At 34.3% G+C, this 24,057-nt stretch overlaps 1 protein-coding gene across 1 annotated transcript in view; it reads right to left on the minus strand.

Annotated features, from left to right (window-relative positions):
* Window positions 1-24,057, minus strand: part of UBR3 (ubiquitin protein ligase E3 component n-recognin 3) — a 142,744-nt gene that overhangs the window by 18,956 nt on the left and 99,731 nt on the right. Inside the window, exons 26-30 of the mRNA XM_081143397.1 lie at window positions 16,344-16,493; window positions 13,909-14,042; window positions 8,902-9,012; window positions 4,693-4,905; window positions 2,606-2,742 (exon numbers count right to left, since the gene is read on the minus strand). Coding sequence (XP_080999523.1) covers window positions 2,606-2,742; window positions 4,693-4,905; window positions 8,902-9,012; window positions 13,909-14,042; window positions 16,344-16,493 — 745 coding nt within the window. The remainder of the gene's footprint in view (window positions 1-2,605; window positions 2,743-4,692; window positions 4,906-8,901; window positions 9,013-13,908; window positions 14,043-16,343; window positions 16,494-24,057) is intronic.

Raw genomic sequence — 24,057 nt, forward strand, 5'->3', positions numbered from 1 at the left:
TTTCTCTTTCAGAATCATTATTTTGCTGCTTTAGAATTTATCATGAAAGATCAGAGACAGGTGGGAAGAGGGGAGAGCATATTTTCTCTACATATCTACCCTTAATAAATAACATTTGTTCCTGCTTCTCTATGAAAGACACACACACACACACACATTCTCTATAAAAAGCATTTGTTCCTGCTTCTCTATAAAAGAGAAAAGCTGAAATGTTGATTTAAAAAGTCTTTTGCATTATCACAGCAAGCCTTATTCTGTAAGTTATTTATGTATTTAAACAAACAAATAGGAATTAAAACTTCCACTAAAGTAAATACAAATCAAATTATTGGATTTATCGTACTATACCAAAAATCAACCACGATTTTCTTATAAGGTCAATTCTAATATGATCAAAAGTGTAAATACAGAATCAACGTTAAGAGAGAGAGAGGGGGGAGAGAGAGAGAGAGAGAGAGAGAGAGTGTGTGTGTGTGTGTAGTCGTGTGCTGCATAATGACATTTTGGTCAATGACAGAATGCATATACCACAGTAATCCCATAAGATTATAATGGAACTGAAAAAGTCTTATCACCTAGTGATGTCATAGCCATCCTAACATCATAGCACAATGCATTACTCACGTGTCTGTGGTGATGCTGGTGTGAACAAACCTACTGTGCTGCCAGTCATATAAAAGTATAGTATATACAATTATGAACAGTACATAATACTTGATTATGATAAATGAACCATGTTACTGGCTTATGTATTTACTATACTACATTTTTTAATCATTATTTTAGAGTGTACTCTTTTTAGTTATATAAAAAGAAAAAAGGTTTCTGTAAAACAGTATACTGTGTTACACTGGCAGCGACTTCATATATCTCATGTTTATTGCATCTGTTTATTGCATTATGTTTTCCTGTGCTTGATTTAATCTTGTGTTTGTTTGTACAGTAACATGCTGTACAGGCTTGTAGCCTGGGAGCAATAAGCTAGATCATAGAGCCTAGGTGTGTAGTAGGCTATGCCATCTAGGTTTGCGTAAGTACATTCTACAACCTTTGCACACCACCAAAATCACCTATCAACACATTTCTCAGAACATATCCCCATCGTTACATAGCGCAGGACTACCTCTGTATACACACACACACACACACCCACATCATAACTGAGTCTACATTATCCCAGTCTTCTACAACATTATTACCACAATATAGTACAGAAGTTTTGTAGAATCTTGAAACCTTGGAAAATTAAATTATATTCAATTTAGTTTTCATATAAACAGTATTTTATTGCCAAGTATGAAATTGGTAACTCTCCAGAGACAAAATGTTAAATTAACTGTTATAGCTGCCCCCAAAGCATTCTGGATAAATAGCAATAGTCAGGAACAGGGGAGACTAGAATGTTACCGCTCAATCCATTAGATCCTTTTCTATCAGTCTGTGTCCAGCATTGGCATTCTTAAACCAAAGACTGTTTCCTTATCTTGAGCACTCGCTTGCAGCAATTTTTCTAAATCTGGTTCCATTTTTCCTGGGTTCTAAAGACTACATGTAATGCATTTACCCTTTTGTTATCCTTTGCTCTAGGAATGGGGCAAAGAGAATGGCCATGATGAACTGCATGTGTATATGACTATAAAAGCTGAACACAGGAGAAGAAAAAGGAGAACAGGAACTGGAAGAAGACTAGGCCGCGACTCAAGAGATCTGGGTTCTAGTCCTAGTCTGCCACAAAACTGCTGCATGACTTCCAGTCACTCTCTCTCTAAATCTTGCCTATGACAACACTACTAGGACAAAATATGAAGCATGCGTCTAGAGATATCCAGAGGTCTACAAAATCAGTTCTGGCAGAATATGTTTACAAGTTCCTAATTGTGCCTGTTTCTTCCCTACTTACTTCTTTTATGGTTCTCCATTTTCATTCAATTACATTTTCTAAAATTCCTATTTGGAACTATTCTTAGGTATTGAACACCTACTCAGACGATTAGACTAATCCTATCTAATCTGAAAGATGAGAGTTATTTATCTCTGTTTTCTTGAGCCCCCAGCTAGCTGCTAATACAGGCTTAGGATCTGCCTGATCTCAGGCTTTCTCTCCCTTACTTGTTTTTCAAAACCAAGTATAGTCTTCTAGGAATATCATTAGATCTTTTACTAGCTTAAAACAAACAAAATAAGTTCTTCTTACTGTTCTTATTTTTTTAATAAATAAATAGCAGTTCACATATTACAATGTTTTAGTTCTCAAATATTATCACTTTTTGAAGGAACTTGAATAGTGATTTCTTAACACCACCCTTCATATATAATATTCACATGCTTTGAGGTAGATATCTGTCTCAAAATGTTAATAATATACTTTCCCCACATACCCTATAATGCTTAACACTCAGCACAATATTTCACTAAAATAAACTCTTCAGAAAATGAAGGAAAACTATAGTTTTATAGTCCTTCTAGGAGATACTAAAATTAGCCATAATTTCAACCAGCATTAAAAATATCCTTTCTTTAAATAAATATAAATGATAATAAATAAAATAATAAACCCAATTCATAATAATAAGTAAATATAAAAGTATATACTGCATATACCTACCTAGCAACAGAATACATAAAGAGAAAATCATTGTCTGGTGAGCCTGGGGTCTTGCTATAGTCTCTATATTTCTTCTGAGTAGTATTTTTTATATCCTTCATTACAGATTCCATTTCTTTACTTAAGTTGGTTTCAGACTGTAAAAAACACAAGCAAAAATATAAAGTTTATTTATATTCATTTTTTCTGATAATAGTCTAACACTATAATGTTTATCCTATGAACATACTAGAAAATTAAAGTTAAAAAGTACATTAACTATCTACATAAATTTATTTAGTACATAAAGATAAAACAGATCAAGAAATACTTTCTCTTATTTTAAGGATCTTTTATCCTATATTGTGACTGGTAACACTGTAACCCAACATGAATTAATCACACAAACTATATTCTAAACAAATGAGTGGATGCCATTAAAATAATACTTTAGAACAGTTCCCATGTTTATAAAAAGCCTGACTTTTCATTTTTCAAAGACTAATATTGATGCCCCTTACTTTAAGCATATTTCAAACACATAAAATTTAGAATTACCAAAGAAAAAAATCGCAGACTCTAAAATTAGTCTTCAACTGAGAAAAGGAACTAATAGGAGATGATTCTGAGTAACTTTAAACCACGAATTTCTGTTTCAGAAGTCAAATATTCATAGTTTTCATAAATTTACTGCAAAAACCAGGCATAGCTGTTACTTTTCTCAAGAACCATATCATAAGCAGCACAGTTTACAATAGCTAATATCTGGAAACAGCCCAAGTGCCCATCTGTAGATGAGTGGATAAAAAGCTGTGGGACATATACACCATGGGATACTATGCAGCTGTAAAGAAGAAGGATCTCGTGCCCTTTAGGACAGTATGGATGGACCTGGAGAAAATTATGCTAAGTGAAATAAGCCAGGCAGAGAAAGACAAACATCACATGATCTCGCTTATATGCAGAATCTAAAGAACTTAATAAACTGATGAACAGAATAGATTCAATGACATGGAAGCATAGATCAGACTGACGAATGTCAGAAGGATGGCGGAGGGCGGGTGGGTGGAAGGGGAGAGAGTTTACATGCGTATGTGCATATAACCAAAGAATTTATATGCATATATGCACAGTCCAAGGACACGGACAATGGTGGGGGGAGGGACTGGGGACGGGGATGGGACGAGGTGGAATGGGCCATTGGGGAGAGAAAGGGATATCTGTAATATTTTAAACAAAAATAAAATAAAATTAAAAAAAAAGAACCATATCATTGCCCTGGCCAGTGTGGCTCAGTTGTTTGGAGCATTGTCCTGTATACCAAAAGGTTGTGGGTGCAATCCCCATCAGAGCACATACCTATCTTGCAGGTTCCATCCCCAGTCGGGGTGAGTACGGGAGGCAACTGATTAATGTTTCTCTCTCCCTCTCTCTTCTTCTCTCTCTAAAATCAATAAAAACATATCCTTGGGTGAGGATTAATAAAAAATAAAAAAGAAACCATATCCTAAATCCATTAATAAAGGTGAAATATTTAAGAATTTAAGTCAAATAAATAAATCCTACTGGATGGGATAAAAAATGGGTTCACTTACAACAAAAGACAGTAAAATAGAGTCACTTATGGTGAATGGTTCAATCAAGTATACAATATTTCATCTCTCTAATATACACACACGCATGCATATACAAATGTGTATGTAAATCTAAATATGTCATCTTAATCCTAATATACCTAAGAGGCATATTTTTAAATGATTAGACTGTGCTTTACACTGTAAGATACATAGATATAATTTATTTGTTTAGGTGGCTTTGTTTTTAAATATTTCAATAGCTTAAAAAAGTTTAACCATATCTAAGTTTACAGGATTTCATGATCTGAAAGATATATATTAAAACTATACCAATTCAGACTAAGAAAAAGTATAGCCTTTGGTAATAATTTGTTCTATTACTCTCATTTTTATTTTTAATAACCACAAACAAGAGAAAAACCTCTAAAAGTAATTTCTACTAAATGTATAAAAGCCCAGAATAATTTAAAAATGAAACAAAAATAAAAGCTGAAAAGCAGAGCTGAGTTAACCAAGATATTTCTGCCTTACACTGATGCTTACTGGGAAAGCTCCCGGACGTCCCTGCAGCTCCTCCACTTCCTTTATGAGATCTGGTATGCTTTTGTTACTATGACGTTGCCAAAGGTTATTTTCCATATTGCTTCCAGGATAACAAGGAAGAACACTGTTGGCAAACTGCCTACAGAGAGGACAGGTGAATTCTCCTTTGTCCACTGAGAATCCCTGAAGAACCTGGTCATTCTAAAAGATGAAACAAAGATATAGGATGCGCACCTTTACATAAATTTGTACCACTACATTTTATAGTAAACAAGTGAAACACACAAAAAAAGGCATCTGTAATATATATCATAAAAACATAAAATCTCTCATTTAAATGTTGAAGCTTATCAAATCACCTCTCACATCATGGCAATCATACAATAGTTGTCATCACCAATGTACTGCTAAAGTATCCTACTCTTTTTCTCAGTATCAAAACATTCAAATAATGATGCAATCAATCTGAAATGTGGATTTAAAATAAAGATTAACTCAAAGAGCAGGCCAGCCCAGCCAGCGTGGCTCAGCGGTTGAGCATTGACCTAGGATTCAGGAGATTGTAGTTCGATCCCCAGTCAGGGCACATGCCCAGGTTGCGGGCTTGATCCCCAGTCGGGAGCGTGCAGGAGGCAGCCGATAAATGACGATTCTCTCATCATTGATGTTTCTATCTCTCGCTCCCTCTCTCTTCCTCTCTCTGAAATCAATAAAGATATATTAAAAAAAAAAAAAAAAAAGCAGGCCATATTAAAGTGGATCACCTTCCTCTTACCCCTTGCCTAGGAAGGTTTTCCGAGTGCCCATGTAGGTAGGATAAACTTTTGAGCATAAATTAAGCCAAAAAAATGTGCTGTGTCTTCCGAGGTATCTTAACTGCTAAACACAACTGACTGGACTTTATGCAGTAGGTCTGTTTAGGTTTAATGGACAGGGGAAAGATTTAGAGTACTCAGAACCTAAGTGTGATAGGAGGGGAATTAACTCCTTCCTTCAGATATTTCTGATAGAAAGAAGAGGAAAAAGTAGAATTTTTGAAGCAAAGGCGCATAATGCACATACCCCTACAGGGAAGCTCTTGCTCATGAGAGACTGTAATACATGCTAACCAGAGGACTTCAGACAGAAATCCAGGCTGATATATTTGTTCCCTTCTTTTGCCTGACACCACCCCACATCTATTGCTCTTTTATGCCATTGCTATTGTGTAGTCCTAACTGTTATATATCTTTTCCCAGGAGTCTCTCTCTTATTCTGTTAAGTGACATAATGCTTTATCTAAAAATATTTTAATCCATTATGTATATGTGTAAATACTACAATATGACCATTATTACTAACAAGACAAAAATAATGAGAAAATAGGATACAAGGAAAAGAAAATAAATTTATTTGCCTATGGTTAAAAAGGTAGTTAATGACAATGTCAGGATGAACTTAGGTTTCTCCACTCTTAATTTAGTGCTCATTTCAGTATATCTAGGATCTCAAATACTCTAACAGAACTGAATTCTATTTTTTTTACTTTTGACATTTTTTCCAGTTCTTAAAAATATAACACCATGTCTTCTTAAATACAATTCTACAAACACTTATTAAACTCTATCATGTGTCAAGTGATGGCATAAAGAGTTAAGATTCATCTTCAGTTAAGGTACAAGCAATTTAAAAGCAGATAGAAACAACTAGATCATAATAGTAATGTAATAAATGCAACAAAGAAGGCTTCCCAGAGAAGGAGACTTGTGAGCTAAGTTTTAAAGATACAAAAGAAGAATGTACTACAAGGTTGGGGCAAGGGTCCTACGCATTGAAGGACATTCTGTGATAAGCTTCCCTATAGCCTTAATTTTAAAGAATGCTAGGTCTTCCTCCTTACCTTGATTGAAACTCGGTTCTTTCCTAAAGCTGCCCCAGAAGCCCTCTTAAGTAGGCACCGCTCATTCTCCTACATCCCTCACATCTCAGTATCCTTCTCATCTCCAGTGTTGGCTGGAGATCATTATGCTTACATTCCCCTGTCCTTGTGGCTACTGTTATTTAATGACACCGCCCTTTTTCTTCCCTTTTACTGGTCTCCATTGCCTTCAATACATGGAGACTTTGGTACCTAGATCAGTTTTCCTCATCACTCCATGTCTTAACATCCTCCTATGCAAATTCAGTGTGTGTGTGTGGACAACCCATCTTAATTACATTTGAGGCCTTCAACTTCATGACCTACTCAGCTCCTATAGCTTTGACCTCCACTCTAACACCAGTGCCTGTTACCATGACCACACCCTTGTTCTATAATGACCCAAAAGTATCCATATCTGAAAATACTAAACTCACACATCTTACATTCTGACAGCCAACTCCTGTCTCCTTTAGTCCCTCTAACTTTGTCCCTCTTTATCATGCTATTCCTGTCCTGCCTATACACCATGATCTACCACTTGAAACACTCTCAGGTCAATACTTCTCATTCCCCTCCATATGTCCTTCCATCATACATACCTAACAAAGCAATTGCAAAAGTCAAGAGATAAAGGCATACACAAAAAAGTAGAAGTGGGAATAAAAAAGGCAGAATATAGTTAAGTGATATTTAGAAGAGAGAGTCAATAGGATGTGGTGAGTGACTGAATGTGAGGGGAAAGGATAAAAAGCAGCCTGCTGCTTCTGAGTTAGGAATCTGGGAAGAGAGTAAACCACGCTTTTAAGAAGCTGAGTTGAGAGAAAGATAAAGACTGCAGCTATAGGAAAATACAAGGTCAAAGGAAGGAATTTTAAATGGCAGACTTTAGTGTCTTTATGAACTGAAAAGAAGGGACAGACCAGGCAGAAAAGCTAAAGATACAGAAGAAAAAGAGGTTGTTTACTGATAAATCAAAGCCCCTATCGCAAAGAAGAGAAGGGAATCCTACAGCATAAACAGAAAGATTATTCCAGAACAGAGGGAATGCTACCTCGAAGAGTAGAAAAGGATTGGTTGGGATGCAAAGTCATTTATCGAGGAATAGAAAAGCCAGGTAGGAAACTAAAGTAGCATGTGACAGAGAACCACTGCTTTCTTGGTGACAGAGGGAGAGTCTGATGAGGGCAAAGGGATCTTGGGACTTAGATGAAGAGTGGGATAGGGGAGGCAAAGGTTTGGAATAGCTCCTGAGGAGACTAGAAGACACTGATCAAAAACAGGTAAATTAATTTGATAAGTGGTATCTAGAATCCATGACTCTAGTCCGGCAATTTTCAACCTTTTTCATCTCATGGCACACATAAACTAATTACTAAAATTTTGTGGCACACCAAAATAGACATTGTATTTTTTGCTAATCTGACAGAAAAATAGGTATAATTTTGATTCATTCACACCAGGTGGCTATTGTTATGTTGGCTGTTGTCATTTTTTTGACAATCTAAGGGAAAAGAGGTCAGTGCCCCTGACTAAATAGTCAGGTATTACATGTTATAAAAATTCTTGTGGCACACTGGTTGAAATTCACTGCTCTAGTCTAAGGCACTATTATAGTTCGGCCATGAATTAATGGAGATGCCAGTTTACTTAGCTTTACGATTTTTCTAGCAGGACTAGCTGCCTGGGTCTATGACCAAAAGCGGTAGATTAAATTACTGGTATTAAGAGTAGAATGGACAATGTGGGGAGAGGGACTGGGGAGGGGGATGGGACGGGGTGGAATGGGTCATTGGGGAGAAAAAGGGACATTTGTAATATTTTAAACAAAAAAAAAAGAAAATTCTAGTGTGGGAACAAATAATAAAAGTAAAATAATCACATTTAAAAAAAAAAAAAGAGTAGAATGGGCAAAGTAAAAGTGAGGCTAGATAAGAGTTAATGCACTAGGGAAAATGCACAGGGATTAAAGGACTAGAGATCTTGATGCCAGAAGCAAAACACACTAATAAGAGTGAAATTAAGAGAATTTGAAAAATAATCAAATGACATGGTAGGGTAATAAAGCTTAATATTTCAGAACTAGAGTAGCAAAGTCTAAAATTATGGCCATGGAAGTCAGCTGCTAAAGTGGAGTAAAAATACAAAATCCCTAACAATGAAGAGGTGAAGAAACTGTGAATCTGGGCTGTTCCAATGATGATCAAAATCACCCAAGATGAATTGGGATGTCTATGTTATAAAAATACTTAATATGGGGAAAGACAGATACAGCTTTAAAAATTATTCAATTAACTTACCCGTAATGATTCCATGTAAGATTTATGACAATCTATGTGTAATGTGTGACCACAGGTTTGTACATAAACACCTCCTTCCCAGCCAATTGATACTGCCAAGAGACAAGAACTCTTAAAAAAAAAAAGAGAGAGAAAATACAATTAATTTTAAAGAAGTATAAACAAACTTAAATATATCCACAGAAACCTCTGAATGATTTCATATTGTTATACTGTGAACTTTGTATTTTTGTGATAAAGTAATATCTCACTTCACAGACCTAAGGCAGTATCTTTAAACTAGGAAATCCATAAAGATTTAGCTTCCAAATATTTATGCTCATAGTGAAAAATAATTATCAATTAGCTTTTCTCCACCCCATAAAATATAAGCTCTCAATATTATACTATAGTTCAGTGTAAGCAATACTGCTGTTGATGATTTTATCTGTTTTGTATGATACTTAATCTCTCTGTGCCTGACTAACAACTTCCTCCTTAAAGTCGCTACTTCCCTCTGGCTTCCATAATGAGACTCTTTTGGTTTTACTCCCATCTCTTTAACTATTTGGTTTAGGCCTCCTTTTAAGACTCTTCTTTCTTCCCCTGCCCCTTCAATGTTTATATTCCTCAAGATTTTATTCTCAGTGCTACTGTCTACTCATTAAAACTATTCTCCCTAAGTGATTTAATCAGTAAATTCAACTACCCTCCAACCTAAATCTCTTGCCCAACTGACAGATACAAATATTTAACTGCCAACCAGAAATCTCCAGTTTGACATCCCTCAGATAACATAAAATTAATGTGTCAAAAACTTGTCATTTTCTCCATTATTATTCCTTTTCCTCTGAGTTTAAAAACTCCACAATCTATTTAGTCACCAAATCAGAAAACTAAGAGTTATTATACATCACACCCTTTCCTTCACACACCAGTTTTAATTCCTAAACCATATGAATTCTGTCTTCTAAATAACATGATTCTGACTGAACCTCTTCATTCTCACTATAACATTCAAGTCTGTATCATTTGTTTGGAAGAAGGGGTTATGATATCAATTTCTGCTCTCCATGATGCATCCTCCACATATCTCTCCAAAGTACAAATTTGGTCATAACAACAACTCCAAAAAAGTGCCTTAACATTTACTAGGGTTTAATACAATACACATTAAAGAAGGGAAACAGATTATATAAGCCAACTACATCTCATTTGAAATTTGTTTTAGAAGTTAATTGCTTCTATCTCTTCTTTCTCTTACATCTTCAACTTCTTCTCTGATAATTCCTTCTCTTCAACCTATAAACAGGCTTAGGCTTTTCCTCCCAAAATAATTTTGAGTTTTCATTTGACCTCTGTTAAATAGCACTTGACCCTGAACTTGAGTTCACCCTCTAGAATCTGTAGTAAATAGATGGCCAAGCCAGAGCAATGTCAGGCATAAGGTCTAACGTGAGTGACAGCATCTGATAAAATATTTGAGAGCCATGAAAACTAAGTAAACCTTTAAATTTTATTTTTATATTAGAAAGAAATTTATACATTATAATGTAAGACAACCAAATCATCTTTAAACCATAGTAAACAAAGTTCCAATATTAAATCAAAACTCCTCACAAGCATCTGAAAGTTGAAAGTTACAGTGCAAAATGCCTTTGCAGCAGATTCAAATATATGTGCAGCAGCACAAATCAAATACTACTCACAGCAGGTGAGCTAGCTTCTACTGTTACAAATCAGAAAAACAACAGATCTGCTCATCTCTGTTTCATGATTTGGAGCACTTGAAGTAGAAGCAGATTTTGGTATTAGATCATTTTAGAGTAATTTGTAGTCAGTTAATAAACAAGCTGCTTTCTCTGACAACATATTATAAAAATGTAATTAATCTTTCTTTTTAATAAAAGCAGTTAGCTGAAAATAGCAAGTCACTTGTTAATGTAACTATTAGATATCTTTTTTGAATCTGCTACAGTCAAAAAAAAAAAGCAGGAAAACATTTACTAATATGAGACTAATACTTTAGGAAGACTTCAACAATGTCCCCACCACTGTACTAAGTGCTTATCACTGAATCGTCACAACCTCAATATTTATCAAAACCTCACACAGTAAGTGGTATTATCTTTTTACAAAAAAAAAGGAATAAAAAGTTTACTAAGATCACTCAGTTATAAATGGTAGAGCCCAAGTTCAAATCTAAGTCTGACTCCAAAGCTCAGGTTCCTCCCCTACTGTGTCATATCTCTCATATAACACTTCCAGTTTCAATAGTAACTGTACTGTCTTACATGACTAAAATTCTACATGTCAGCTCTATAAAATACATGCGTTTGATCTGAAGAGAGCAGAACCTACACAGTTTAATTCTATAATCAACATCAGTGCCCACTGACAGTAACTTTTCTCCTATACATAATCTGTTGACTACAAAACTCTGGTACTCTTTGTTAGAGTAATTCGGTAAGAAATCTAATAAACATCTACAACACACATAGCATGTGCTAGCCCCTCAGGAAACTATAAAACCAATAGAAGAAATGGCCCTCGGCCGGCGGGCATGACTCAACGGTTGAGCATTGACCTATGATCCAGGAGATCACAGCTCAATTCCCGGTCCGGGCACATACCCGGGTTGCAGGCTCAATCCCCAGCGGGAGGCATGCAGGAGGCAGCCGACTGATGACTCTCTCATCATTGATGTTTCTATCTCTCTCTCTCCCTCTCCCTTCCTCTCTCTGAAATCAATAAAGACATGTTTAAAAAAAAAAAAAAAAAAAGAAAGAAAGAAATGGCTTTAGACCTCCAGAGACACAGTCAAGGGAGCATGCCATATATACATAAAATAACCATTATATAAGTACAAAAAAGTATTAATATAAGAATAAAATCTCACAGTCACTAACAGAAACATAACAGATATTCAGTCCAGTTCAGATTTCAGAACCTATTTATTAAATTTTTTTTTTTGCCCTGGCCAGGTAGCTCCATTGCTTGGAGAATCATCCCAAAGTACTAAGGTTGTAGGTTCGATTCCTGGTCAGGGCACATACAATTAACAAATTGAGTTTCTCTCTCTGCCTTCTTCTCTCCCTAAAATCAATCAATAAATAATTTTTTTTTTTTAATTTAAAAAAGATTTTTTTCTAGAAATGAATTAAGTATTCTGGCAGCAAGAAGGAAATACCCTACTTTTTCTCTCCTTTATTAGATCTCCCTTCAAAATTATTTTGATCTTAGGTTTGGATTATATTTTGATTCAATCAAGGCATTTTTCTATTTGCCTTTAGGATTTATCTTTAACCATTTTAAGTGATTCAAAATGATAAAATTAAAACCAAGATTATGTCAAGAAAATAAAATGTAAGTAAAGGTGATAGTAAATTTCTGCAAAAGCAGAATTTAGCACAATTTCATCATTTTCTTCAAAATGAAGATATTTATCCATCTCTGAGTAATACACACTGCAAAATATTCCAAGAAACAATAAAGAATAAAGAAAAAAAGTGTGAAAGTATCTATGTGTTTATATCTTTTATCTAATAATGATAATTTCATTTTAAAGCCTTAAAATATATGTAAGCATAGGCCCCATTACCTAATCCAAACAAAGCCTAACACCTCAGCCCTCCTATATGGGCTAGTTTGAATATTAAAAGCACTACTTTACATTTATACTGACCTTTATTATATGTAAAGTGATTAAAAATAATTTCTAACCTGGTGGGTTAGAAAATGCTGCATGAAAGATCATTTTGAGTCCTATTTTACAGATGAGGACACTGAGTGTTTATTTGGCCAAATTCACACTGTTAAGAAATGGAAAAATCAGGACCAAACTCATTTTTCTGATATGGTAGTCTCTCTACACTACATGATACCTCCCTAATTAGAGTCACCTTTTCCTCCAAAATTCACCAGAAACCTTCTCCTCAGTCCAAACCACTGAACCACACTCTACACTGACTATCATCACTAGGTCAGTTACGGTTTATTCTCATTAAGCATCTGTCTTCTACCCATCCTACTAGTTTCTTCTGTTTAATCCAGTGTATTATGGGCAAGAAAAAATTATATTTGGAAATCTATCAAGATAATCATTTAATTATAGTTAAATAAAAATAATGCTTCCCTTTACATTATAAGCAATTTAAATTATCATATGTTTACTTAATTCAAGGTACAACATCCAAAAAACAACAGGTGAAAGGAAACTCCATTTCATAATCCAGTCAGGAAACATTAAAAATGATACCAGCCTGGCCGGGTGTGGCTCAGTGGTTGAGCATCGACCTAGGATCCAGGAGATCGGGGTTCGATTCCTGGTCAGGGCACATGGCAGGGTTGTGGGCTAGGCAGCTGATCAATGACCAATGACTCTCTCATCATTAATGTTTCTATCTCTCTCTCTTCCCCTCCTTTCCTCTCTCTGAAATCAATAAAGATATGTTTTTTAAAAAAAATGATACCAAAAAAAAAAGAAAGAAATAAAGAAATTTTATAGAGAAATTAATGCTGCTGCTACTAAATAAATAAAACTGGTCCTCCAAGACTTATGACATCTGAGTGCTACAGTACGTAGGTACAAAGAGCTGGGAAAAAAATCTTTCAAGTTCACAAGAAACCATAGAAGCCATGTATTAAACATGTCCCTACTTTACATTTAAACAGCTTCATAATGGAATTTTACTGTATATCTTTAAATGAAAGTAAAAGAAGGCTGCAATCTTCATAAAATATTCATGCCATATCTAAAAGTTTTTATAGAGTTAATACTTATTTGTATTGAATTTGTATACCTCCCAATAAACAACATTTAAAACAAAGGAATAACATTTATAACCTGAAATGTTTACTTAGTAACAGATTTCAATTTCTTTACTATTCATATATTAATTTTTTTCTAATAAACTTCTAGATTCCAAATTAGAATGACATTTGTTAGAAATATATATATAAAACTCTGGAGGGAAATAACTATGAATTTTGCAGACAAAAATACTAGTAGATAAAAAGGGTACTCACATCCTTAAAATAACGCTGTAATAATGAAAGCCTCACGTCATGAACTGCTGCACATGTATCCCACGGGTAAATCTGCTCCTCTTCAGTGATAGGCAACTTTTTTGGCTCAAGGTTGTCACGGCACTGCCCCAAAACTACATTAACAACAGAGATAGAGCTCATTAAATAACCAATATATAGACCTAATTCCCCATAAAAGCTGAGTTATTTACAACCAGCTGACTAATTTTTACACTATTAGAATATTTTTAAAGACCTAAAAAAAAGTGACATTCCATTTTTCTTCAAGGGAGTAAATAAAACTTAAAATATACCAATAGTTAATTTTTAAAATAACAGTAAAATATGAGTATGAACTCTGGATGGATGGATGGATGGATGGATGGATGGATGGATGGATGGATGGATGGATGGATGGATGGATGAATCAATGCATGGATGGATCAATGGATCAATGGATGGATCAATAGATAAATGGATTGATGGAGGATAGAGGTTTCCAAAGTCTGTCCATTGAAAAAGTCTAGAAGTTATGACACTCCAGTATCAATAAACTTCACTTCTAAATACACTCTCTCTCATGAAAAGGAAACAGAGATCCTTGGAGAAAAACCTGAGACCAGGGTTGGGAAAAAGTTCAAGAGCTGGAATTTTGTGTAATAAAAAGCAAGGGGTAGCCCTGGCCAGGTGGCTCAGTTGGTTGGAGTGTCATCCCATATACCAAAAAGTTGCAGGTTGGATTCCCAGCCAGGGCACATACCTAGGTTGTGGGTACAGTCTCTGGTCAGGGCATGTGCAGGAGGCAACTGACTGATGTTTCTCTCCCTCAATTTTGATTCAAGAAACTAACGACTTTTCTGATTCTCTCTAGTGTTTTCCTATTCTCTGTTTCTTTTATCTTTGCTCTATATTTCTTTCCATCTGCTAGCTTTGGGGTTAGCGTGTTCTTATTTTTCTAGTTCCTAAAAGTGTAAAGTTAAGTTACTGATTTGCAGCTATAAATTTCCCTCTGTGCACTATTTTCACCACACCACATAAGTTTTGGTATGTTGTGTTTTCATTTTCATTTGCTTCAAAGTACCTTCTAATTTCTTCTCTGACCCATTGGTTGGTTAAGAATGTGTTATTTAATTTCCACATATTTTTGAATTTTCCAATTTTCCTGCTGCTACTGATTTCTAGCTTCATTCCTTGTGGTCAGAGATGATACTTTGGATGATTTCAGTCTTTTTAAATGTATTGAGACTTGTTTCATGGCCTAATACATGGTATATCTTGGAGAATGCTCCATGTACAATAGAGAAAATTGTATTCAAGTATCGTTAGAGTGAGTGTTCTATACAAGTTTTTTAGGTTTAACTGTTTTATAGTGTTGCTTAAGTGGTTTTTTTTTTAATCTTCTGTCTAGCTATTCTATCCATTATTGAAAGTGGGACATAAAAGTCTCCAACTATCAATGTAAAACCATTTCTCCCTCCAATTCTATATTTGCTTCATATATTTGGGCCTCTGATGTTTGGTGTGTATATGTTTATAACTGTTATATCCTCTAACCCTAACCATAACCCTACCTCAAAATTCTTCAGTATGGGAGAGAATGGAAAGCATTCAAACAAATATTTCAAATTTTAAAAAAAGGTTTTTTGTTAACTATAGATTGGCAAACATATTAGTCAGCTGGTTATTTCAAGAATGACAGCTTCTAGTAGCTCAGGATATAAGGGCAAAGCTACCCATATACGCCTTATGCAATTAAAATATTTAAGCTGACAACCCTGGCCGGTGTGGCTCACTTAGCTGGAGTGTTGTCCTGTGCAACGGAAGGTCTCAGGTTCAATTCCCAGTCAGGGCACATACCTAGGTTGCAGGTTCAGTCCCCGGTAGGGGTGCGTATGGACGGCAGCCAATTGATGTATCTCTCTTACATCAATGTTCCTCTCTCTCTCTCTCTCTCTCTCTCTCTCTCTCTATTTTTCTCTCTCCCCCGTCTTTTCTCTCTCTGAAAAATCAATTAAAAAAATTTATATATATGTGTGTGTGTGTGTGTGTGTATATGTGTGTATATATATATATTTAAGCTGACAATATTTCTGGGGTTAAAATGCTTCCAGATTTTAGAACAATTAAATTGCCAAGAATACTGAACTCAGTTAGTGGCCACCCAGCATTGGTAATACACCACATCATTTTAAGGAAAAAGACTGTAACATATAGAGAGATCTCTCTGTTAAAATTTTCTTTCAACACTCATATCCAGGAAGGTAAGATAAAAACATATTAAGGGTCTTTCCTATACAAATCTAAATCAACCCTTGCTATGTAGATCTATAGTTATATGTAGACAAAGATATAACTTCCATTCAATACAGATATTTATTAATCTGTTGTACATACTTTGTCTCTAATTAATGTTCCCACTGAAAAATTAATTTTACCTGAGGATGCTTGTAACAGAACGACCAATCCTGTAGGTCGGTCTTCAGAGGAGGGGCCACTCTGTCCACAAATAACACAATCATATACTGCCTCAGAAAGTTGTGGTTCTGCCGTGGTGATCTCCATAGGAATATCATTCTCAGGAGAATCTGAGAAGAAAAATCTCTCTTCAATGAAAATGTAGGAAAAAATTTAGTTCAAGTAATTCTGAATTTCAATACCAATAAAGTTATATAGTAATAAAATTATGGAAAAAATGCCTCGTTAAAATAAAATGTTTACTCAGAAAAAGACCAAAAAATGCAAAGAGTTGATATAAAGACTTTAAATAATATATGATTAAACACTTCTGACACTGTATCATTCACAAACAAAATTAAAATGAAAAACACAGAGGCAAAGACAGCTGTATCAAAAACACCTTTAAAATATTATAATTTAAGGGAATTGTTTTAATTTTCTTTGAGAAACCTCAGAAAGAAAATTTATAACATTGCAGCTCTTGGGGGGAAAAATGGCAATATTTATACTAGGAGATAAAAAAGGAACAAAGTCTTCCTCCTTTAGTTTTAATTCTAGTGATTACATCTTAGCATTAATAATTATCAATATGTTTATTTATGTAGGGAAATCGTTTAGATATGACCATTAATATTAATAAAGCAGAACTACTATAGAAAATAACAGTAATCCTCTGGTGATATAATGTTGTTAAGAGCAAGTAATAAAATATTGAGTCAATAATGATTTTCAGATACTCTTAAATTCACGAAGATCAGTGATATTGTCCATAATGGCAAAAAAATGAGTAGAGGGAATTGAAAAGATCAGAAAAGCAGAAGTGATTTATGACTTGTTTAAAAGATGAAGGCATATCTAAATAAATATGTAAATACACATGACAAATAGAAAAAGAAAGATATCAAGTTCAGATATGTTTAATAAGAATTCATGCAGATAAACATATATCTGACAGTTACTGAAAGTACCTGAAAGGAATAGGACCAGAAACCTAAAATAAAACTTTGGATAATGCCCAGTATGAATGAAAATTAAAAAGTTGCGAACAAAGAAATCAGAGAAAAAATCAATAATACATAAATAGAATCAAAACCAGAAAGTTTGCCCTGGCTGGTTTTCTACGTGGTTAGAGCATCGGCCGCAGTAGATTCCTGGTTAAGGGCACGAACCTCAGGTGCAGGCTCAACCCCAGGCCCAGGCGGGGTGCAGTCTGGGGTGTGCAAGAGGCAACTAATCGATGTGTATCTCACACTGCTGTTTTTTTTCTCTCTCTCCCCCTCCCTCCCTCCCTTCCACTCTCTCTGGAAAGCAGTGGAAAAAATATCCTTGGGTAAGGATTTAAAAAAAAAAGAACCAGAAAGCTCAATGTCTATGAAAATAAGATTAATGCATCAAAATGAAGAGATTTCAAAAGAAAGTACCAAAGGACATTAAGATTTGTCACGTGATTACTGTTTTTAAGAAGAAAATTTTAACACAGAAAACAGAGGATGTGTCTGATTGCTCTCAAGTTCAAAGGGGAACAGAGAACTACCTGGCTTAAAGTGACAGGAAATAATTCAGTCTCACGTTAAGTGCCAAAGAAACAGAATTTCATTAACTCTACCTCACACACAAATATAGCTTTTCTTTTCTTTTGCTTTTTTTAATGTTGTGTTACAATCAAGTTGAAAACTTAAATCCAAATAACAAAATACAATATCAAAGAGAAGTGCTAAGTCTCATTTTCTAAAGTTTTAAAAAGTAAGGTTTGACAGTACTAAAGGCATGAAAATAAAATCAATGACCTCTTTTCATGCATAGTAACTTTTATTTCAATTTTGATTTTAATAATTAGATACTAATGTCCTTTTTGTTTTTCTTCAAGAAAATAAAAAGATTGTGGTTTATTTCTTTTAAAAAAGAGGGAAACTACTGCTTCTATATATTCTATAATAAACTAAAATATATTATTGATAATTTACAATTGATTCTATCATTCTGATACATTTGTAATACAGTTAGATTCTCTTCTCTTCTGTATTCCATACTGGGACCTCTAACCTCCTAAATGACTTTTTTAATTTGCATACACTAAGATCTGCTGTGTTGTAAAGTTCTATAGGTTTTGACAAATGCATAGTGTTCCATATTCAACTTTATAGCATCATTCAGAATAATTTCACTGCTCTAAAAAAATCCCCTATGTTTCACCTATTCAGCCCACCACCACTCTCAGCCCTGGCAACTGCTGATTTGTTTACTGTCTTGATAGTTTTGCCTTTTCCAAAATGTCACATAATTGGAAACGTACAATATGTAGCCTTTTCAGACTGGCTACTTTCACCAAGCAATATGCATTTAAGATTCATCCATATCTTGCATGGTCTGATTGTTAACTCCTTGTTACCTCTGAATAGTATTCCATCGCATAAATGTACCACAGTTTGTTTATTCATCCAGTGAAGGATATCTTGGCTACTTCCAGTTTTGAGCAATTACAAATAAATTATAAATTTATTTGTAATTATAAAGTTTCTATTATCATTCATGTGTAGATTTTTGTGTGGACATAAATTTTTACATTAGTTGGGTAAATACCTAAGAGCATAATGGCTGGATCATATTGTAAGACTAAGTTTAGCCTTGTAGGAAAATGTCAAATTCCTAAACCAGAAAATTTCAAAAGGAAGAGCTTTTTGTACTTTTAACTGGCAATACATGGAAAAAAACCTGAGTTAATGTCAGATTTACATCCCTGTAATTGGGTATTTTGAAATTAGTTAATAGGTATTAAAACTATATAAACACTTATGTTCATCAATTGGCAATGAAAGAGTAGATATACAGGGTGGGGCAAAAGTAGGTTTATAGTTGTTCATATGAAAAATAATTAATAAACAGTAATACAAGAATAGACTGTTTCACATACTCACAGCTGTAAACCTACTTTGCCCCACCCTGTATGCAGTAATATACCAATTTCAGAAACTTAGGTTGGCTGTTTACTGAAGCACTATTAGTTACAGCAGAATAAAAATCAAACAAACAAAGGGAAAATAAGTGAACAGCCAATAACAGAGACATGGCTGAGTAAATTACTTCATATGGACTATTAGGAACTTTTCCTTCCTACTCTCAAATAAAGAAACACTGATTTAGAGCAGTGGTTCTCAACTTTGGCTGCACATTAGAATCAGCTGGGAACTTCCAAGATATTCTTATGCCTAAGCCCCACTCCCAGATAGTCTTCTTTAACTAGTCTATAGTGGAGCCCAGGCACAAATATTATTCTAAGGGGGCTACAATGATTCTGCTGTGCAGCCAAGGTTGAGAACCACTGAATCAGAACTACTGTAGAAGACTTGAAGGTATTACTAAGGTAGAGATCAAAGAAGGGTGATCCCATTTGGTAAAGCAAACAATGACCAAAACCAAGGAAAGGAAAAGGGAGAGGGGGGAAGGTGGGAGAACCCCTTATGAACACAAAATTGTAGTATGTTTGTATATTATCAAATGAATATAGAGAAAAGCACAAGAGTACACAAAATTGTAATTATGGATCATAGAAGAAAAATAACACAAACTAAAAGCATTTATATCAATGCCATGTATGTAACACTGCATGCACATGCACGTACATGTGTGCATAACAAAATCTGGGATGAAAAGAAATCTGTATGTACTATTTGCAGGGATATTCACAACACATTGTTAATTTTTTAAAAAAATAAGAAACAGAATGACACAGTATTATGCACACTTTATCCCAGAAGAGTAAGATTAAAAAGGAAGGTAGGGAGAGGTGATTTACTTTGCTTTCATATAGTTTTATATAATATGTTAAGCATATTATTATGTTTTTTAAAAATATATTTTGACTTGGTACCAGATATGTGTCTTATTTATGAAGCAAATAACCAAAATTTAACTTTTAAATATCCCACATCACAGATGCCTGACTTAAAATGATAGGCATAGACCATCCCTCAAAATTGAACAAATTTATATTCAGAGAAATCAATGTAAAAAGTATTCTATCCATGAGATCTGCTTTCTAATTTCAGTGAAAAGGAAATTAGTTTCTATTTACTTGAGAGAATAAGAACTTCACAAGTTAACACAGCAAAACTACAATAATTTATAAAATAATGTTTTTACAACATAGATGCAATAGCCATAGATACATAAAACTATATGCATTCCAAGGCCACAAGTAGGTCGGTCCTACCTGAATGTGAGCAAGGTCTACAACTTTGCCTGATTCCAAGAAAATTTGAGAACATAAAAAAGAGGCTAATTTGTGATAGAATTATACCTAAAACTGTCCTAAAGCAGCAAAAAGATGTGTCAGGAAACAAGGAGCAGTTAAAGATGTAAAAATCATCCTTTTTTATAATACTAGAAAAGTTAATTAAAACCAGACCACAATACCCCAGCTTTCACCACTAGATTAGCAAAAACACTCAAGTTTGACAATATATTCTAATGATAAGGATGTAGGGTAATTGATACTCTGACACACTGTAGGTGAGAATACAAATGGTACAACCCCTACAAAAACTTTTGGCAATATCTAGCAAGACTACATATGCATTTACCTTTTGACCCAGAAACCTCACTTCTAAAAATCTATCTTACAACTATATTATCAAAGTACAAAAAGAGCCCAGCAGGTGTGGCTCAGTGGTTCAGCGACAACCCATGAACCAAGAGGTGGCTGGTTCAATCCCTGTCAGGACACACATCCAGGCTGCAGGCTCAATCCCCAGTAGGGGGTGTGCAGGAAGCAGCCAATCGATGATGTTTCTCTCTCATCAATGTTTCTCTCTATCCCTCTCCCTTCCTCTCTAAGAAAATCAATAAAAACATATTTTTTTAAAAAAACACAAAAAATACATGTACAAGAATATTCATTACAGTACTATTTGTACAGCAAAAGACTGAAAACAAACCAACTGTCTAATAACAAAAGACCATTTGAATAAACCATGGAAAAACTACAACATGGAATACTATATAGGTAGAAAAAGGAATAAATAATATCTTTATACACCTCATGGAAGAATCTCCGGGATATAATGTTAAGTGAAAAAAGTGAGGTAGAGAAAGTGTGCACAGTATATTATCATTTACCTAAGAAGGGGTCATTGGGGATATAAACATTTTTATCTCTCTATATTTTATATATTTTATTAAATATTATACTATTATATATAATATAGTATATATATATTTACATCCCCGACCCCCCTTCTTACATAAATGGTCACATATCTACCTAGTACACATTGTTAAAAAATAAAAGAATAAACCTCAAATTAATCTGTATTATTAAGTAACAAAATAAACAGCTCCCTCTGCAATTAACAACAAGAATCAACAAAATCCTGATCTGTGCCAACTGTTGCTTGCACTACCCCACTCTGCAAATGAAATCTTAAAGGATGGGTACTGTAGAGAGATGCTATTTCTATCTACCTACTATTGCCCCTTCTGCTAACAGCAGGCCTCAATTTTTATTTAGGAGAATCTCCCCTCACCATCTGCTTTCAAATCATGTGATTTGGGTGGAGCTAGCGCTAAAACAAGGGTAAACCAATAGAGTAACATCAAGGATTTTTGCTTCAACTATTAAGAAAGCAACTTTCACTCTGGTTTTTAAAAAATTAAGAAAACCTTCCCCACAATTCCTTTCTATCTTATGCCTTGTGCCTGAATCAATCAATCAATCATCAGGTGTATTAATTCTTACTTTGCAACTATTCTCATATCTGTTCCTTTCGATCCCTGGGCTACCAACTTGGCCAGAAGAGCTTAACCCTCCTCAGTTTGCTTCAAATATGAAAAATAGTAAAGAGCAGGCAACGATTACTGATTAATAACCCAGCTCTACCATCTACTACTGTATAACCTCAGACCAGTTACTTAATCTAAGTTTAGGCATCTTTATCTGAAATACTATCATCTTCTCATGTATGTGTCAAATAAGTCAATAGACAGATGTGTTTAACATAATGCTGGGTACACAGTTAAAATACAAATATTTATATCATCATCAGCCCCCAAAATTCATACTCGTAGAAGATCCAAGATATAAAAAAAAATGTTTATAATAAATAAAATTAGAAAAAAAACTAAAGTCCAATTACAAGGGGATTATTAAGAAAATCATAGACTAAAAATAATAGCAATGGCCAATGCTTATAAACTTATTATGTGCCAAGCACTCTAAGTGTTTTAAATGTACTAATACATTCGATCTTCACAACAACCCTATGAGGTAGGTAGTACAGTAGGTCCTCACTCAATGTCATTAACAGATTATGTGACTTTAAGTGAAATGACATATAAGGAAACCAATTTTTACCATAGGCCAATTGCTATAAACAAGAGTTAAGTTCCTATAGAATTTCATCAATGTTATAATGAAATGATGTTGAACAAAATGATGTTATCTGAGGACCTGCTGTTTAATAATCCTTTTTAACTATGTGAAAACCAATGTAAAGGGAGGTTAAGTAAATTACTCCAGGAAATGGCGGGACTGAGATATGAATCTAGGCAACATGCTCCTGAGTCCATGCTCATAACCACTACACCATGCTACCTCTCTCCAAGGAAATACAGCCTTTGAAAATTATAGTTGCTAGGAGTTTTAGTAATAATAAGGATATATTTATGCTAAAATGTTGAGAATAAAGGCATGATCCAAAATTGTTACTATACAGCATCATCAGTAATAAATATGTTTTTCGGATGGTAGGATTAGGGATAAAGTTTGTCCCTCCTTTATCCTTTTCTGTATTGTATATTTCTACAATTAAAACGAAGTATGTTTAAGATCAGAAAATAATTTCCAAAATCTATTCTTGATAGTATTTTAACTCTCACTTGGAACTCAATTCTGTTGCCTATCTCTATCTGATAAACTTTAATGAATCAAGGTTATAATTTAACATCTTGACTCCTACACCTTGATAACTAGTCAAAATAAATAATGGGGATTAGCGATCAGGAGAGAAAAATTGAAGGAAATACAGAGGTGAATCTCTTTATATAGGAAACTTGATAACTACAGAAAGGTATTAAACAACAAAATAGTTAAGAGTACTAATCACAGAGCAGAAATCTGTTGCATTCAGAGAGAAAAGCTTTGTCCTTAAATTTTTAACTAATAAAATTATTTGATTAGAAGATCTGAAAAGTACTGTGTGTTATAAATTTGAAAATATTCTGTGTGTTGTGCTAACTAGACTAAAAATCTTAGGAGAACATCCCTCATACACAAAGATAAAGGCAAAATAAGAAAGAAGCAACCAAGGAATGTTTACATTCCTGCAACACAGATAGGAAATAAGGCAAGAAAACAAAAGGAACCTGACAAATGAAGCAGAGGATGGGACTAAGATTAAACTATTATCTGTACTATTGCCAGGTAGTACTTCAGGTGTGGGCCCAGCTTCATATGTTAATAATATTATATTATATAATGTCATATGCAAATGAAGCAAATCATAATCAGAGGCAAGAGAAATGTGACTTTGCAATTTTTATCTTGGGCGATGGATGAAAACAGAGTCTCAAATGGGTTTTTGGGGTCAAACCAATCTCTATGGGAAGGAACTGAGTTATAAATAAGAGGAATATACAAATCTAAATGGTCCAAAATCCCATTGGCATGGCCATGAACAACATAAATAAACCAAGTGC

Source organism: Miniopterus schreibersii (genome assembly GCF_964146895.1).
Source record: "Miniopterus schreibersii genome assembly, chromosome: 7".
Lineage (NCBI taxonomy): Eukaryota > Metazoa > Chordata > Mammalia > Chiroptera > Miniopteridae > Miniopterus > Miniopterus schreibersii.